Source organism: Cheilinus undulatus, linkage group 21 (genome assembly GCF_018320785.1).
Source record: "Cheilinus undulatus linkage group 21, ASM1832078v1, whole genome shotgun sequence".
Lineage (NCBI taxonomy): Eukaryota > Metazoa > Chordata > Actinopteri > Labriformes > Labridae > Cheilinus > Cheilinus undulatus.
The window spans coordinates 26,637,550-26,657,296 of record NC_054885.1 but is presented as its reverse complement, the minus strand read 5'-3'; the positions used below and the strand labels follow the sequence as shown (position 1 = coordinate 26,657,296).

Below are 19,747 nucleotides of genomic sequence, written 5' to 3'. Positions count from 1 at the left end.
ACTTGTTTTCTACGTCTGTCTTCTAACCAGCTGATGTAAGAACACAGCTGACTGAGTTTATACAGGCGTAGCACCAAGCACAACACTGCCCGGGTGCTTGTACACATCTGGATAGTGCAAAACCATGTTCCTTAATGAGCACAAGAGATCCTCCAACACTTACATGAATCTGGTGTAGCTAAACACTGGTCAAAGACAGGATAAGAACTACCAGGCTTTACACACGGTCATCTGACTAAAATCAGTAAAACCTGAATTTTACATTACATATGAACTTATAATTAAAGAAAAACAGTTGACAATAATATTAGAGCTAAAGGCGTACATATATTCACCATTCAGCTGCACTAGTGGGAGAGAGTAAAAGTTGGTTTTATCCCCTGTAGTCTTTATTATAGATGGCAGCTCATAAAAGCTCTTCAATAAGAAGCTGAATAGAAAAATGTGGTTGTAGAAGTTCTTGAATACATTCCATTTTAAGTACCTTGTGTAACAGAAGTGAACAGAGGCAGAGTGAAAACTTAAGGGTTCAGTCAATAATCTTCCAGCTGAAGTCTGAAATATCTGTCAGTTAAATACATTTACACGGCTCACAGAGGTAAACAATTTTAGCAGTCATTACAAGAATGAATACAAATAATGTTCTCTTGGTCGCAGTGTTGAATATTCCTCAAGCAGAAAGAGTAACCCTCTTTGCTCTGTCACACTGTCTTTTCATAGCTTAAGTAAGAGCTGATGAGAACAAAAGCCACATCGCAGATACAATATAGAGCAAGCATTCAGACGCACTTCTGAATTTTACAACATGTAAATCACTGGAGTACTCTGAGCCATCCTCCTGTAATCTAGAGAATGACTTGATGTATATGATCCAAAACAAAGCAAAAAACAACCCAAAAAAGTGTCCTGAAAAGGGGTAAAACCTCAAACTAAGGTTTCCCACTTGAAAGTGACATTATTTTAAAAAAGAGAGAGGGGGGAAAAAACTTTTAAAAATTGTATTTTTAAAAAATCTACATGAAGTTCAAATAGGAAGTATTGTCTTTGCTGTTGTTGTTTATTCACTTTGGCATGCATATGTATATTTTTCATTGAGAGTTTCAAAAACTGGGAAAATCGAGTTTCCCTGCTCCTGGAAATGTGCCAGCATGCCTACATTAACCAGGATGCACTGCAAACACAGGCAGAGCAAGTGGGTAGCTTACAGGGCTTAAGCCCCAAATGTTTTCTCTAAAGCTCCAGATCTTTTAGGCTTTTGAAAGCTTTTTTTCTGTTTAGTGTTATGATCAATAAATGCAAAAAGGAATCCTTTATGGAAAACAGATGGACATGGAAATTTTTATTCTTGTATCTGAATAAAACCAATCTTTTTTTATTTAACTTCTAAGACTGTATTCTACAGTATAAAATGTATTTTTAACATTTTATAAGATATTAATATTTTCTGTTTTTCTGTAAGTATATCTAAATCTAGAACCCCACATTTATTTTTTATACTTTTTTTAAAGAATAATGCCAATTGTAAACGTTCACAGAAAATTCATACTTATCCATGTTGTGTTAATTTTTAAATAATGATTATCAGACCATTTCTGTACATTTTTAGGCAGAGGAAGTGATCTTATTGATCTTAAATATAGTGTGCTATGGTTTGAGAATGGCGGGAACACTTTGAGAACCAAATCATTTTAAATAAAAATCTTGGCTGTAAAGGATGCTTAGAAAAAGAGGGAACTGCATCATTTTCACCCAAATGATGTATAGATTTGTTTGGGTGTGAAATCTAAATTTGCATTAAAACTGCTTGAAATCACTGCATTTAACTGCCTGATGAGCAAAAACAGCCCCTGGAACCCCATAAGTCTGGGCTAAGCCCCAGATATTGAGCACTTCTGGCTCCGCCCCCCGACTGCAAATAAGCTGCTGCAGACTCGGACTCTGTTGCAATTGTTTGATTGTGAAGGATCCAGTAAATAAACTTGATTAATAAAATTTAAAAAACAATATATTATGTATCCTCATGGATAACAACTTCTGCCACGATAACTTTGGTAAACTGCAATAGAGCAAAGGAGAGGACTAGAAATCCAGAGTGCCATTCACAAATTCTGTATTAACTGAGTCTGTAGGCATGGGAATGATATATCCAGGTCCTGAGGTTCTTCTTGCTCCATGAATAGCATTGTGTTCACTTCCATCTCAGTAAGAACTAGCTGTATGTAGGAAAACAGTCCACGTGAAGAGCAAAAAAAAGAAAAACAGTCTGTTGTGATGTAATCTCAGCACCAATCACCAGTCATCTCTTTAAGGCTTTAACTGATGCCTTTAGACCGATATCTGCATGAAAGTGAATCTCAAAATATGTTTCTTGATGTTTATTCTCACTACAACCAAATTCTGACTTCTCCACTTGTCAGTCAGACTGTAAACAAAGACAACATTTTCAAAAGACTTCTATAAAGTTCCCTGTGTACACAAGACACCAGGGCCTGAAATTCACATTTTGAACTGGGGTGAAGTTCCACCCTCAATTCTTTGAAAACAAACATACAGCAATGAGTTTCTATTTTTTTAATGAAAAAAAACAGGCTGATGTTTATGTTGATGCCTCTATTTGACCTTTAAAGGCAAATAAAACCTTCAAACAATTTCTGTTCATTTAAATGTTTGTTATCTATGTTCAAAGACCAAAAGGGCCTTAAATAAAACATTTGCAGACACAGGATTGAAAGTGAGTGATATGATTGACTATTACTATTAAGCAACATGTTTTGGATGTTTTCCACTCAATTTGAGATCACTACTTACACACACAGGACACGATGCACCATTTTGTTTATAGACGTAACCAAAACTAACAAAATAAAAGTTTCTGATTATAAATTTTAGCTTTTGATATCATCTGTGAGTTCATGACGCAAAACATATTAAACTATTCAAGGTGTCAGACACCACTGTAACACGTATGCAAAGAGTGCAGAGAGAGCCAAGGGAGATCATGGATGAGTTTATCAACTGCAGAAGGTTATCTTCTGTCTTCAGCTGTAGCCTACCTGCATGGGCCAAGCACCAGTGCACTACGGATCAGACACTATGTAATGCACACGTCACCTCAGCTCACACCTGCCCAAAAGTGTGTGAGGAGAAGGAGAGAAATCAACCTGATGCTTGAATGCGAATGTTTGCGAAATGACAAAATTATTTTAAGCCAATTACAATAATTTTGTGATTTTCCTGCATCGCGAGAGTTAGACTTGGGGGAACTGGGTATTTTGTGTCTAATTCCCACTATCCCGCACTGAAATTCAGGCTTGAGACATCTAATTTACCTCAGCCCTGAGTGGTTGTATTGTAGTGAGAGGATAGTGACTCAGTGTGCTTACATGCAGATGGAAAAAGCTGAATTGTTGCATTAGTTTGACTGAATTGTACTTTTTAAATTCATGCAAATATGTTGGTCCAGGTGAAACAGTATTTATCACCTGAGACTGTGTTGTTGTATACGACAAGTGGAAACAAATTATTCAAAGTTTAAAACTGTTTGAAGCATAAATCGTTAGGGCTGCAACAAACAATGATTTCAATCATCGATGAATTGGATGCTTCCTGGGGGGCGGGGTCCTTTATTTAGAAATTTAACATTGATATTCCAAAGCTGTCAGAAATAATGTTAGAGTTTAAATGTCTTTATTCTAAAAACTAAAACAAAACATTTTTGAGTTCTGTTAAATTAAATAACTTGAGCATTCCACATAATAAATACAAAAAATATAATAAATTATTTTAAAAAATTAAATAATATTTTGTTATTACTTTGCCTCCCTCCTTACAAACAAACATAAACACTTTAAGATCATACTAATGACAACAGCCTGAGGTTATGATTTGAATGACAGACTCTTATAGTGGGATTCTGCTTTTATTACGTTTTGCACTACATCTTAAATTCAAAGAAGACTGAATCTTTTCCATGCTTTTCGTGTGTTATTCACCAAACTGAATGAATATCTAAAAACACAGTTAAGATATTAACGCCACCCCCCAGGTAATCAGTTCATTCATGACTGCCGTGGGAAATACGGCGTCACTGGAGAAGGTGCGCTTGTTATGTGGACCTTGGTAGCTGCAACATTACCTCTTCTTCCAATTATTTTATCCCAGAGAAGCCACATTTCAGGTCAGCCTCTGCCTCTTAAAGTTATTGATATTATGATAACATATAAACATTTATCACTCACGTATTCAACAAGCTGTTGATGCTTATTGTCAAACCAACCCGCACTCACGGACGGACACACACATCCAACAGCCATGTGACTGCAGCTCAAGCCTTTCCTCCTCTCTCCTGTTTGAGTGGACATTTAGAACACAAAGTGAGGCAAATATCATGGATTACATGAACGCCTGACAGTCCAGCGCTGTTGTTTTTATCCAGTCTCGTATCGTAACAGAAACGAAACCAAAGTTCCGCCAAACAAGCTATTTTTAGGTCGCTAGCGTCTCATCTCCGTCATGAGACACAGTTGATGATGAATATATCTACTTACTTTTTCCGCTAATTACCGGATTATAATCAGAGAAGTACTAAACCAAGCTGGAGTAGAGTTTATCAGCCGTCTGCGTGTGACGCAAACAGCCCTGCGTAACGCCAAGTGACGTTGTAATTGCGCGACACAATGAGTGACACAAAAACTTTTTCAGTTATGGATTTAATCGATTTGTTGTTGCAGCCCTATAAATCATAGCCACTTAGTTGTTTTTTCCTCTGAAAGCCCCCTGTTGTGCCGCTATCAGGTTAGCCTGCTGCCACATTGTCTTTTTGTATCCCAGAAGGCATTGTGACTGGGCTGTGACAACCAATGGCAAGCTGTTCTGTCATCACATCATGTGCTTTTCCAAACAGCACATGTGCACAGACTTATAATGACTCATCATAGGGAGAATTAGGCACGGAGAAGCTGTAATTTGTCCCTCTGAGCCACTGCAGACAAGAACTGCTTTAAATAATGACTCAAATTCTTTTAAATTCTTTGGTCCCAAAGAGATGTGAGAACAAGTTTGTGCAAAAGAAAATGTCATTGATTTTTACTGTGTTTAATGCATAAACATCTTTGAGTTTTAATTTCTAGTGAGTTTTTTTCTTGTCTTTTTACCCTCAATTTTCTTTAAATTTGAGAGACATTAGTGCAGCACACGTAGTCTTAAAGGTCAGGTTTCCAGAGAAAAAGGATGTTTAGAGCTTGACTGAGGACCCCAGGGTTGTTTTCAAGTTTTTTAAGACAAATAGTCCAAACGTGGTCGCAAAAAGGGTTAATAAAATTTCTCAAAAAAATAACAACAGACTGTACTAAGATGAACTGCTCTGTGATTTTATATTGTAGTGTTAGAAGGGTGGGGTCATTCCTGAGTGTGGGATGGTGACATCACCAGCCCAAATATTTGCTCCGCCCGAATGAAATCTTGCCAGGAAAGAGGTGAAAAACTTTCCAATGGTCTAAATCAAAAATTCAGTCACATGTAGATCTCAGTGTTTTCATATCTTTACAGCAACCATATTCCAATATATCTCATATGTTAAGACACAAATGTTGGAATTTACTTTACAGGGGCTTTAAGTCAGACTAGCTATAACTGCTGGACATGAGTATGCATGAACACATGCAGAATTGGCTTTGAGATTACGTCTCTGTTCATATAAGCTTGTGGGTATGATGATGGATTGACATGAGATTGTGTTGTGCTATAACGATGATTAAAACTATTATTATATGCCAAACTGTTGTCAAGAGATAAGGTTTGACATCCATTCAAGTGAAGGATAATACATTTACTGTAGATTTTTCTTAACAAACACACTTTGCATGTGTGAGCTACAAATCCTGCACTTATAAATACTGTTGTTTTATACCCATATCACTGTTGATTTAGACCCGTATCACTGTTTTATACCTGTATCACTGTTGTTTTAACCCGTATCACTATTGTTTTATACCCGTATCACTATTGTTTTATACCTGTATCACTGTTGTTTTAACCCGTATCACTATTGTTTTATACCTGTATCACTATTGTCTTATACCCGTATCACTGTTTTTTTAATACCCATATCACTGTTGTTTTAAACCCGTATTACTGTTGTTTTTTTCCCATATCACTGTTATTTTTTACCCGTATCACTATTGTTTTATACCTGTATCACTGTTGTTTTTTTACCTGTATCACTGTTGTTTTTCACCCATATCACTATTGTTTTATTCCCATATCACTGTTGTTTTTTTTACCGTATCACTTTTGTTTTTATATCTGTATCACTATTGTTTTATACCCGTATCACTGTTGTTGTTTTTTTCCCATATCACTGTTTTTTACCCGTATCACTGTTGTTTTATACCTGTATCACTGTTGGTTTTTGTCCCATATCACTGTTATTTTTTTACCTGTATCACTATTGTTTTTTACCCGTATCACTATTGTTTTATACCCGTATCACTATTGTTTTATACCTGTATCACTATTGTCTTATACCCGTATCACTATTGTTTTATACCTGTATCACTATTGTCTTATACCCGTATCACTATTGTTTTTTACCCGTATCACTATTGTTTTATACCCATATCACTGTTGTTTTTTTCCCATATCACTATTGTTTTTTACCCGTATCACTATTGTTTTATACCCGCATCACTATTGTTTTATACCCATATCACTGTTGTTTTTTTACCTGTATCACTGTTGTTTTATATCCGTATCACTATTGTTTTATACCTGTATCACTGTTTTTTTTTCCCATATCACTGTTGTTTTATACCCGTATCACTGTTGTTTTATACCCATATCACTGTTGTTTTATACCCATATCACTGTTGTTTTTTTACCCGTATCACTGTTGTTTTTTACGTGTATCACTGTTTTATACCCGTGGAATGAAGTAATGAGAGTTTGTGTTTGTGCGTGTGTTTTTGTGACTGTGACTCTCCCTTTGATATCTAAAATAGGCAAGCTGTGAGGCAGAAGAGTGAAGAAAATATTCTCACCATCAAAAGGCAGCATGGAACAACAAATGGCAGCACACAAAGAATGAGTGCTAGGGCACTGATTGGGGTCACCCAGCCTCTGTCTGCGGGGGTGTGGGACTGTAAACTTTATCACATACACTGAGAAGTCCAATAAAGCAGATTGTAAAGATCGATTCCTGGCTATGGATTTAAGATTAAACACGGCTGCAGATTTTTATTTGAGTACTTTGTTTTTATGTTTACAGTGCTGCCTACTTTAAAATTTATTTGAGTTCAGACCCTGACAGTTGTCCTCTGCTGCCTGGTCAATGTTAAGCATTGTACCTAGTCTGGATCTCAGTGAGACCCAATCTTGTAATGTAATTTTATAGTGTTTTGATACATTAACTAATTATGTGATAGCCTGTGTACAAAGCAGTATTGATCCCAGCCTCTATTGGGCTAGTAATCAGGCTTTTGACATGGTTCATTTGCTATGATGAGAGTAATTTCCAACCAACTGAACCTAAACTGAATCATTGCTTTGTCCTTCAAAAGCAATTTGATGATCTTCTTTTTCCAGACACCTCTGCAATCCATATTTTCCCCAGATGAAGCACTGACTGTGTTCTCACAGTTTATACAGTGTTTTCTCACACTACCCTGCCACTCTCATCTCCCTCCTCTATTTAACATCAGCCGTGATGAAGCTATTTTCTCCCTTGTAACAGCAGAGACGATGCCAAGTATGTTTCACCGGGGCACCTGGCACCGTGCTAGCAGACTCCTACAACAAAGAGGAACATAGTTGTAGCTGTTTACATGTACGTGCTGAGCATAATTGAGTGTCATTTTCTTTTACTAGCCAGAGAATTTTTTTCTGACCCCCCCCCCCCCACACACACACACACACCTTTTGGAAAACACTCAAAGCATCTTCCTACCCCCATTGTCATTCCAGTGTGTTCGGATCAGACTGGGTGAGCTGCAGATGGAAAGTGAGCAGGAGTCACAGGAGGGGTGGCAGTCACAGGAGTGATGGAGAGTCAGCAGGGAGGGAAAAGAAGGCAGCAGGGAGAGAGGCATGATGAGTTTATGACTCATATTATTGACTGGCAACCATGCTGCACTGATTGTGGTAATCGCTTTTCTTTGGGTGGAGGAGAGACAGGGGACTTCAGCAGGAGTCCTCATTGAGTTTTATTTTGAAGGGCACCAGCTGGCCTGTGTATTGAGGATTAACTGATTGTTCATTTGTACCGAGGTGGTGTGTTGTATTTGCTTATTTGTGTGTAGGCAATTACAGCAATATACAGTAAATTTGAAAAATGAGATCTGATTGTTTGGCAATGCGATAGATAGAGCTGAGCTCCGTGTAGCAGGGACAGATGTTTCTGCTTTGCTGCGGAAAAGCAGTGAGAGGATTTAAAGCCTGGCACAAAACATCAACAGAGAGAGAGAGTGAGTTTGAGAGAGATAAATTGAAACTGTAAAACTTGGATAAACAAAGTTGGCTTTGCAGATGGAAGCTGAAGAAAAGATAGATTATATCTGCCCTACCTCTCACTTTGTTAAACTTACTCTCAGTCTATCTTACCTTGACGTCCCCTTCATTCTCAAATTGTTTCCGACTTACTCTCTACTTAACTTTATCTCAGTTCCTCTGTTCCAGCGCTGTCCGTCCTCTGTAGTGACGCAGTGTCTCAGATGTGGTGGCAAGCTCAGTTCACAGTGTAGCTAGCGGTCAGCTCTCTTCCATGTCTAACGAGGACTTGTGCCGACTTCCGCCCGTTTGCCCCTTCTGCCTGCTGCTTATGAAAGTTATAATAGACTTCCCGTCATGCTCATAAAGTTTGGAGCTGTAGATTTATGATCTCATTTAGCTTTAGCTTTACAGCAGCAAGCCAGCTCCAGGGTCGAAGTAATGAAACGCCAGAGGAAGTTCATCCCGCAACTCTCAATAGTGATACCAAAACCTCCTACGGCTAATTGGACAATCCTTTCAAACTTAGTTAATCACCCAAGGGTGAAGAAGCATTCAGGTAATGGCACATGTTGGTTTGCTGATTTCTATTATGGCTGTCCTGGAAATAACGGCTCATCAAGGACTGTTACTTCAAATGTGATACTATGAATTATCAGTCAGGCCTCAAGCTCAATCAAATCTCTGCACTTTTGTGTTTCTATGTGTCTCGTTTCACATAAAACAATGTTGATTAACAGCAGGCAGTAAAGAGTAAAAGGATTACACTGCTTGGTAATTTGCAATGCATATGCAAAGGGTTAAATTTACTCCTAAATGGCCTAAAAGCAAACAGTCTCTATGTGCTACCAATGTTTGCATGTCTTTTCAAATGAAGATTGTTGCAAAAAAACAAAACAAAAAAGTACAAACAAACAATGAGACTCATTCATTAATATCTTCCTAAGATTTTTTTTCTCAAGAAAGTTTTTAATAGACACCTACATGGAATGCATGACATGTTCTTAAAGTACTGAATTGTTTGCACGTGTTCTTAAAAGGAACCCTGCAGATGAAATAAATTAGTTTGATTGGATATTTATTTGTATCTCTTATACGTACATTGAGCATAAAAACTCACTAGATATCTGCTTTTTGTATAATTTGGCCTTATAAACTCACCAGGAGGCCACCATGTTCTGTTTGCCACAGCGTTTCTTGGCCAGTACAATTCATGCAGTTACCAGATGTTTCAGACTTGAAGCTGCTGCAGATCAAATGACTTGATTCACTGTATAGTGGAACCTTGCTGGGAGCTTTTCAAAATGAAGGCATTCTGTAGATAAAAGGAGTTTCTCCATATAAGTGCTATAGCAGGCTTTTACTTTGAAAAAGCACAAAGTGGAAGTGTACTCGTACCATTGTCCTTCTATCCTATGCCATATTGTACTGATGTGGGAACAAAAAGCTTCACACATAGAAATTTAGAAAACAATACGAAAAAATAAATAAATAAGATGCGTTTTAGCTAATGACCTTCATCAGGGTTGTGAAGGAACAGATTGCAAATATATTCTACCTGTAACCTTGCAAAGCAGATGGATAAGCCCATTTCTGTGTTTCTTACTGGCAAATCCATCTTGCAAAGCTCCTGTCTAAACCATTTGGGCCTGTTTAGAAAGTGACAGGACCAATCAGTGATGAGGAGCAGTGCGTTCAGGCCTTAGACTGTAGAAAGAATTGGGCAAACCCTGTGTGATGTCAGCCGTCTGCTTACAAAAGGCAGACTCAAACAGCTCTTGAAGCCAATTCGCGGCGGCTTCCATATTGAAATGCGGTCTCAACCTAACTTTGGATCAACGCCCGCCTACTAAGCTCGACTTCCTGTCAGCTAGCTAGCATTCTGGTTGACAGAAATGTAGCTTCTGCCTGTCAAGCTATCTGTCAATGAAATGAGAGGTGCCAGTCAGTGTGCAGTGAGGTTTTTCCTAAATATAACCCAAACAATTGTGGTACAAAAATATCCCCCCCCCCTGTACAGTACAGCACATGAAGACATTAGCTAATGAGACACGTTTAGTTTTTTGAACCAGGCTGTAAACCAGTTTATTTCTAGTGTAAAAACTGGCTTTTTAATAGATGGGACTTCCGGTGTTCCTGCAGCCAGCCTCAAGTGGGCACTCGACATATTGCAGTTTATTGCACTTCTGCATTGGCTTAATTTTTCAGGACTGGCGGTTGCCACTTGGGCACGGCAGAGTCATGACATAAGCAAGCAGCAACAAGACGCCGATGCAATTATGGCAGAAGACATTAACGTGGATGCTGCTACAGCACCAGTTTTATCAAAACTTGATGACATTTCTTCATTAAAAGAGGAACAGAGAACAGCATTGAGTTGTTTTCTTTTCAAAAACCACAAAAGTCGTGTACTGACATGTCTAGAGTCGCCATGGTTCATGTTATGCAGTTTTCTATGGAGTTTACTTCTCGATAGGGGCGCATGTCAGTAGCGGCTACGTCACGTGTCTTGTTGCTCTGATTGGCCTGCAAAGATGTGACAGAATGTTCATCCAATCACCCTCCAATTTTTTTTTCAAATGCTCTGCCCTTTCCCAAACACTGTCAATGAGAGATTTACCTGATGGATGTGTGCAACCAGGTTAACCACACATTTGCTAAAACAAGCTTGATTAGGCTCTCTATTTTTCCTCTTTATTTTGTCTGATAACTTCTTGCGGTTCGAGGAAAAAATAGGCAAGGAAAAATGGTTGGGATACACTGCCTCAAAGCACTTTTACACGGTGGCTCACACCCACTTCACACCCTTTCACTCCATTCACACACTGGTGGCAGGGGTTGCTATGAAGAACTGCTCATCAGTAGTAGCTTATCCCATTCAAATAAATCATTTGTACACCACTGACAAAGCATTGGGAGTTGTACCCAAGGACACATTGAAATGTGACTGCAGGAGCTGGGGAACCCACTACCTTTCGTGAGATGTCAGACCCTTCCTACTGAGCCACAGTTGCTCCACAAAACTGCAGTAGAGCGTTTAAAGAACAAATTTTCTTTTAAGAATGGTTGATAAATGAGGCCTTATGAGAGCTAAGAGCCTCACCCAGTTAGAGTGAAAAAAGTGCCGTCTGCTGGGAGTTGTTGGGACTGTGCCGCAGACCTTGTAAAGGATGCAAACTTGTGTGATAAGGAAAATGTATAAAAAGTTCTTTTATTAAATTGTCCTGAGATAAGGTATACTAAGTATGTTGATTTGACAGAACTATTATGCATATAGGGTTAGGATAAGTCTTAGGCTGTCAAAGGCTCCACATTCATCAATGTGTGATAGGCCTAGATCAGTGTTTTTCTACCTTTTTTGCCAGTTTAAGGCACACCTATGATCAAGCCAAAGTCTGAGGCACACTATACCCACATCCATACAGTAACTTTGGCTGTTTCATAGTAGTAGCACTGATGTATGTTGATGTCAGACTTACTACACTGTTTGAAAAATTCTAGTCTAGAGTTTTATCACAACAAGGATGCAAAAGTTGTTCCTTTTTTTACTTTGCTTTCACCATTCAGCGTGTAAGATTTGCTTTAAATGTTGAAACTTGTATTTCATTTTAAGTGTGGGCTCACAATATACTAGGGAAAGTGTCTCCTCTGTTTCTAGCTCATCATCTTAATGATGATACCTCCATGTGACAATACAACTCTGTGCAGATAAAAAGTGCAGATAGCTTTTTTTATCATTAAGATGTAAAACAAAATCAAAAAATACACTGAGCAGGACATCTTTAGGACTTGAATATTATTAGTATCGTATGCCTTGTGAATTACACCCAAGATGGAGCAGATAGCAGGAGAAAATGAAGCCACAGTCCCTTTTCCAGGTTTCCTGGTTAAAAAAAAAGTAATGTGGCAGTTTTGTAAAAAAGAAAAACATCTATTCAAAACGTAACAACAGGGTAATAGCAGAGAGCTTTCACCTGTGCTATCTTGACTTAGCTTGGCTGACTAACCTGATATGTTCAAAAGCAACTGTGACATAACTTGGAGCAATGAGAAAACAGTGGGCTGGAAATGTTTCAGTGTTTGGCAGACAGTCTGCTTTATGGAGAGCTCTGCATATAAACAGTTAAAACACCAGCCTAACTGGTGTGTTGAATGAAAAAACTTGGGTGATCCCCTATCATCTGGTTTGAATCTGATCTCTTCTTTGCAGCACACTGAAGATAGAGGAGGAATGCTAGACTAGCATTTGGTTGCTCCTTTTTAGCTTAGCAATGGCTGCACTTTTGTATCTCATCTCCTCTTTTGACTCTCTCAGCAGGTTTTAGCTCAAGTTGTCATTCAGTAATGTGACTGTGCACTATTTGAACTAAGCTAAAGGAAATAAGAGCCTTTACTCAACTCCCTGTCAGCCTTTCAGAAACCACAACTCTTCCTTTTCTGCCTATCAGTGCATCAGAAGCTCCCACTGCAATCATATTTTTATTGGGGCTGTGGGAGGTTGTGGTTGGAGGACGTGCCAGTAAGGGATGCTGGGACTTCATAGGACCAGACTGTCACAAGTGATGTCATGGGAACAGAGGGAACTCTGAGTTGATGCAAAAGAGGCAAGCTAGAAATCTTAAGAGCAATTTCACTTTAGCATGAAAGCCCAATTGATTTTTCATCTCCCCTGCCCTCTGCGGTTTCCTGTTGTTTTCATTGCTGCTGTCTTCTCCTTTAATGGGCTTTAGCATGGCAGCCATGACTGTGACAGCTTCAAATCTGGCACTTACATATTCTGTTTCATCCTTCACATCTAATGGTAACATTTTTGGAAGAGTCAAGCTCCTCTCTCTTGAAGTCACCATCTGTGTCTGGGAGGGGAGGATTGATTGTCTTGCAGACCTGAGGTGCTCCCAGCTTGCTGGCACCAATCACATGATATTGATAGCCCAGGTTATGTTAGCATTACTACTTCAGTGTTAACATGCTGAGCTTTGACCTGCCTACAGTGTGTAAAAATATTCAAACATTACAATATGCATATTATTCTGTAATATTGGTTACTGAGGAAGCTGTTTTCCTGCTCTAATGAGACATTAGATAGGCTGCATGGTGTGAACACAATGTTAAATGACCCAATGTCAATGACCGACTCTTACTGCAGAAAAGCACCTTAATTGTTTTCACATAAATAAGCCAAGATTCCAGAACATATTGAAGTTTATATCTTGCATCCTGAGAGATTTGGTTATGATAGCTGATATGTGGATGTCCTTGCAATGGATTAGGCACAAAGCATATAGGGACGAAAACATTTGCATTAATGAAATCCTTGTCCGTCCTGCTTTAGTGCCTGTTACTGCTATGGAAATAGGGAAGTTAATGCAGAATGGATAGGTGGGTGGTAATGAAATTGGAACTGATTCAAATAAGCTCTTAATTTCAGCCCAGCATCTATGAAACATTAATGAAGAGGGGAGAAGATCTGTGAGAACTCCCTGGCTTGGAAAGAGCACATGAGGTGCCCAGCATGAGTTTTAACATGTTGTATAATGAAGAATTTGTTGTGATAATGGTGTAAACATGCCTTCAATATTACTGTGCTGACTTACAATATTACCCAAAAATGAAACAAATCATTAAAAGACAGTGTGATGACCAACTGTGGATCGCTCTCAAGCTGATAGCAATTTCAAATATTGATGCTTGCTTGTGCATCCATTGCAGGGATCTTTCTTAACCAAAAGTGAATATCTGGTGCGTGGGCACACAGCCTCCACATGTATGGATATGAGGTAATTTTATTGAAGGCGGGAGGCTGCTCATAGCCACAGAGTGAGTAACTTAAGTGGATTCTGCTGTTTGAGGCAAACTAACCTCCACCTGTTAACACTGCAGGACATCAGCTGTAATGAGAAGTCAGTGTGCCATACTATGGAAGCACAATCTACAATTTTACACATACACAGTATGTAGCAAACAATACACATGCTCTATAGTCCTGCAGTGAGCATAGCTGCAGGGATATCCAATAAAATCCCCTCAGGGGGAGAAAGGCTGTGCAGCTGCAGTTTTAAAATCATATGGAAAATAAACACATTATTAAAACATGTTAGAATGTGTGTACATTACAAGCACACTTACTGCATATGCTGGAGACTGCATGTTCATCAGCACATATTGCATGCTTATGTATATATTTATAAATACAGAGACATGCTTTGAACACATGAGCACTCACACAGACATGCTAGAGTCCTGACAGTGAGTGAGACACAGGAAAGCAGACACAAGAAAAGAATCTCCCCCTCAGGCGATGGTAGAATGAAAAACACAGTCAGATGCAGTTGAAAGGAACTGAAGGAGGTCTTGCTGTGGAGTCTGCCTCCTTTGTCTAGTCTTAGCTTCAACCCTGGCCTTTGTAGACGTCCATCTTCCACCTCCACCTAGCATCTCTCTAATGCTGGGTTTCCTCAAAGAAGAGTAATGATAAGAAACGTGCTGACTGAGAAAGAAGAGCAGGCGTCTGCAAGAGCCGGCTGCACACTGACTCATGAATACGCATCAATATTAAGAATAATGGAATGATAATTTAGCCACGGAGCTGGGTAGGTCCACTGTGAGTCATTCATGTGCACAGTGGCCATTCGGTCATACTGAAGTATTACTAATGCATGTGTGTAATAATCCTTGAATAGAAAATGGGAATGGAATATTACTTCTGACTTAGTTTAATTAAATTTAGATATATTGATATAAAAGGTGCATGAGTCTATTAAAAATACTTTGAATATAATGAAACATAAATATGAAAAGAATCTGACATATAACAGCTGCTGATTACATTGCAGTATATTTAAGTGTCGCTCACGTAGCTATTGTCTGTTTGCAACAGTTCATTTGGAGCAAGTTAGATTTAAAATTCATTCATTCTGAGAGCGTAAGGGAGGAAAGGGGAGGCAGAGAGAGCAGGGGAGGAAAGAGAAAAGGGGGTGGAGTACCAGGGGACTCGAAGGAGTGACAAGATGTGACAGTGAGCACATTGGCTTGCAGGGTGGTTGCTACTTTACACTCCAATCACACAGTCCCCCCTGTCCCCCAAGACATTTTAATCTGATCCCTCAGCCCAAGAAGACAAGAAGCAAAACACTGGGCAGGAGAGTGGAGCTGCTGGATCTTATATCCAGCCTCTTTTCGTCCACTTATGAAGATGGCTCTTTAATTCTATCACTAAAATAGCTGGTCCTTTTCTCATTACATTTTGCTTCAGATGCTGAGCGTGTGTAGATGTCGTGTGAATTGTCCAAGCCAGGCCTTTAAAAAGTGTGTCCATGTGTGTGTTCTTGCAAGCACAGAGCACTACTTTTGATTGGATTAGTCAGAGAGAGACATCCACTCTTTCAACCTGCCCCTCCTCCACTGGTAGCGGGCTGCATTATCGATCCTGAACAGCTCCATTTCCTCTCTGTGTCCAAACTTATTAGATGCCCTGCTTTTACACAGCCTGGCCTGATCCCTCCTTCTTCCTCTTTTCTTTGAAATCCCCATTTTCCTCCCATTTGTCTTTGTCTTTCTTCATCCTACATCAAGATCTAACTCTATCTCTGTCATGCTGCTGTGTTTTTTCAGCTCTTTGTCTGTTTTCCACCAGTGATCTTGTCTGATCTTAATCTGTGCTCATTTCTGCTCATTTTCTCCCTCTGACTCCTCTATCCCCATCTCTTTACTTCTCTGTCTTTACTGATGTGAGTTTCACTGCTGTGAAGCTCTGACTTTGTTTCCTCTCTTAATGTAGCTCTCCAGTTAATACAGAAATTAGACTGAATAGTTTTGAGTAGTTTGTGGGATCAACTGCCGTTAATTGTCTTTGAGGATGAGTAACTTCTGACAAGATTTAAAGAGAAAAAGAGAATACCATAGAAAAACTGCAGCTAACTCATTGTGACAGAATGGGAACCACTACTCATGATATGTAATGCATTAAAGAATACTTCTTCCTCCTCAACACTTTTGATACTGCCAAGTTCTGGACGCATTTATAAATGTAACACTTTTCTGATTGTGTTGATCCATGCTGGCAGATTAAACTTGTCTTCCCTTATACATCCTGTTTGGTAGCAGTTTAGATAAACAACAGAAGCGACCAGTTTCTAAGTTATATATTTCTGTTTTTGCAGGCTCTGTACCCGAGCCCGGAGGAGGGCTGGCAGATCTACAGCTCGGCACAGGACGCAGATGGGAAGTGTATCTGTACTGTGGTTGCTCCAGCCCAGAACATGTGTAACCGCGACCCACGCAGCAGGCAGCTCCGCCAGCTCATGGAGAAGGTGACAGCTGTCAATAACACACTCACTCTGAGACACGACTGAAACCCACGCAGACGCACAAACAAACTGTCACGCTGCACTGCGCTCGTGTCTGGTGCCGTCTGTCACATGAAGGCTGCCGAAGTGAACAGCCTTAATTCTTTTAGCCCACAGTTGATCTGTCATGCAGATGAATATGACACGAGTCTGAATTTTTTCTTACAATTTGAATTCTCCTGAACTAATTACGCTGTGACATACTGACAATCAAGTATATGACAATACCCTAAGTCATTGGTTCCCAACCTGGGAACCAATGTGTGTGTAGGAGGCGCCAAAGATCCTGGGGGGGTGCGAGGCTTTGAAAATTATATTTGCATTATTGACTAAAACCATGATAAAGCAGTTATTAACTATTTTATACAAATGTTGTTTGATAAGTATGTATAGGCCTGTTTTAGGTTTTTATCAGTGAAACATTTAAAATCTATGTTGATTTTTGACAGCAATGTCTTACTTTTTCTTCTCTCTTGGGTCCTGGAGGGCTTGGCTTTTCTTAGGGACATGAAGGGGGGGTTCCAAGGAAAAATGGTTGGGAAACACTGCCCAAAGGGAATCTTACTGTATGCAATCATTTCTGCATCTTTTTTGCATGTCAGACTCTAACAAACAAAGTTACCATAAAACAACCTGTGATGTACAGTTGATGAGTATTATAAACAATCAAGCCTACTTTTGTTTCACTGCTCTGCAATACTCCACCAAGACACTAGTTGGTAGTATGAATTCTATGCAAGTAATTTTGTCAGTTTCTGATCCAGTCGTGACTTATGGATAAAGAAATACACTTCTGTTATGTTCTGATTTTATCAAGTAGATTTGTCAACTGGTTTGTCATCCACAGCCATTTATATCACTCTAGGATACACACGATATGCCTGTAGATGTTCAGGCACTTGCAGTCATCCGATGCTACCCAGCAGGCCAATCACAGTACTTGTAGTTCATGTTGTTTTACCCATAGTTACATTTTTGAGGATGTGCACGTCCAGCTACGTGAGTAGGCTTTCATGAATAGTTAAAACCTTGTTTCCACATATGCATGTGACTGATGTCCATATATCCATAACTATACCAACGATGCCCCCTAGAGTCTATCGCAAGGAACTGCACTTTTTTTTGCCAACGGATAGAATTTGATAAACTACCTGCAGCCATTACTTCATATCAAGGTTGTTAAACTGCCTGCATATCATGTCAAGCTAATTAATAGGAGTCGTCATAGCCTGTTATCTAGTTGGCCAGCTAGAACACTGCCATACAACCTCAGCAAAATCTACAGCAAAAGTTCAATTTTTTGCTTGTGGCATATTCTGGCTGAAATTATTTTGGAGGGGAAAAGTTTGGCAGGCACGTCAGACATCAGAGATTCCCACAGGAACAAATGGACTTTCTACTGGCTTACCTTCATAATTATACGTATGTGGAAACGAGGCATTAGGGCTAGGTGAGCCTGCAACATACAGCACAACTTCAAAGCAGAAGTATACATCAAGCTTCAGGGTGCAACACTGCTGAACAGCATGAGGCTGGGAAGTGTTACCTACAGTGTGTGCACTCTTGGCGCTCTTTGGATGAATGAGTGAGAGCTGTGTGGCTCAGTTTTAAGATCAACTCTGATTTAATCCTTTAAATTGAAACTTCACAGTTATAAAAAAATCTGCACTGTGTTTTGAATGCTAAATGGAGCTTGTATCTCTATATAGAATTTAATCTGGGTGGACGTTTTTATTTTCACTGCTTGGAAATCTGTGCCTGGATAATTATTATCCAGATTTAGTCATTCACTTTTTTTCTACCCAGGATCACATCCATCTTGCTTTTTTTTCACATTTTATCAAAGATAACTGGATTGGATTATGTGATCCAGATACAGACTTTAAAGGATAGCCAAACCCTGATTACCATTGCTGTAAAGGGGGGACATCACAGAACATATTCCACACAATCTAAACAAATTTTAATGCATGTTAGATGCTATTTGGTGGTCACTTAAGCTACACAGGAGTCTGTAAAAAATGTATCCTTTGAAAATTTCTTAGAATATTATTACTACTATCTTAAAAAATGATTAAACAAAACCAAACCATAAAAGCATGATACCCTTTTTATTATTTGAACCAGATTTAAGATTTGGTCCATTACTTAAATCTCTCTGGAATATGTTTTAGAAAATAAGGCTTAAAAATGGTGGTTATGTATCGGTATAAGGGCTCCGTGGTCACTGTTGAAAGCTAGAGCTATTGGAGAAGGATGATTGGATTATTAACAGGAACAACATAAAAAATAACTTAGTGAGGCTTTTCTTATGTTACTATTATACCTTTGTTTATTTAATGTTTTATAGATAATAAATAGGGATGCGTAATATTGGTATCTGCAGACATTACCTTAAAAAGTTCATTATCTGTATGAGCAAATATAATAATTAGGGATGCATGATATTATTGGCATATCAGTATTGTCAGATATTTGCTTAAAACGTTCATTATCAGTCCTAGCAGATATGAATATTTTTGCTGGTACTTACATCTGATATATCAACCAAACATATGCTCAGTACAAATCAATATTGGCCTTATATAGTGGCAAAATATACAAATGTACCATCAGGTATTCAACAATTCCCAGACTGAATACTTCCCACTCCTCTCTCAGCTTGGCTTGACTCAGCCTTTATTTGCACAAGAGACTGTATTTTTTTACAATAAAAATGTGTGTGTAAATATTTTGGGATCAGTATTGTTTAAAATGGGTTTGGGAATACTGGCTTATCAGATATCAGCAAAATCCAGTATTGCGCATCCCTAAAAAATAATCAGAAAACAGCTGATAGAAGAAACTTCAATGAGTCAGTATGGACAGACAATGTGTTGTCTTTTTATCCAGCTTTAGTGCTCACTCTTTATTTCTCCAAC

The 19,747-nt window shown here is 38.9% G+C and overlaps 1 protein-coding gene across 4 annotated transcripts in view; it reads left to right on the top strand.

The window, feature by feature from the left end:
• olfm2a (olfactomedin 2a) overlaps nt 1–19,747 on the top strand; it is a 76,925-nt gene that overhangs the window by 38,166 nt on the left and 19,012 nt on the right. For 2 of the 4 annotated variants that reach the window (XM_041777829.1, XM_041777828.1), the window contains exon 2: nt 16,641–16,790. The exons of 1 other annotated variant lie outside the window; for it this stretch is intronic. In XM_041777829.1, the coding sequence (XP_041633763.1) occupies nt 16,641–16,790 (150 nt within the window). Of the gene's footprint in view, nt 1–4,132; nt 4,178–16,640; nt 16,791–19,747 lie in introns of those variants that run through there. One more of the 4 variants, XM_041777831.1, reaches the window with a different exon arrangement.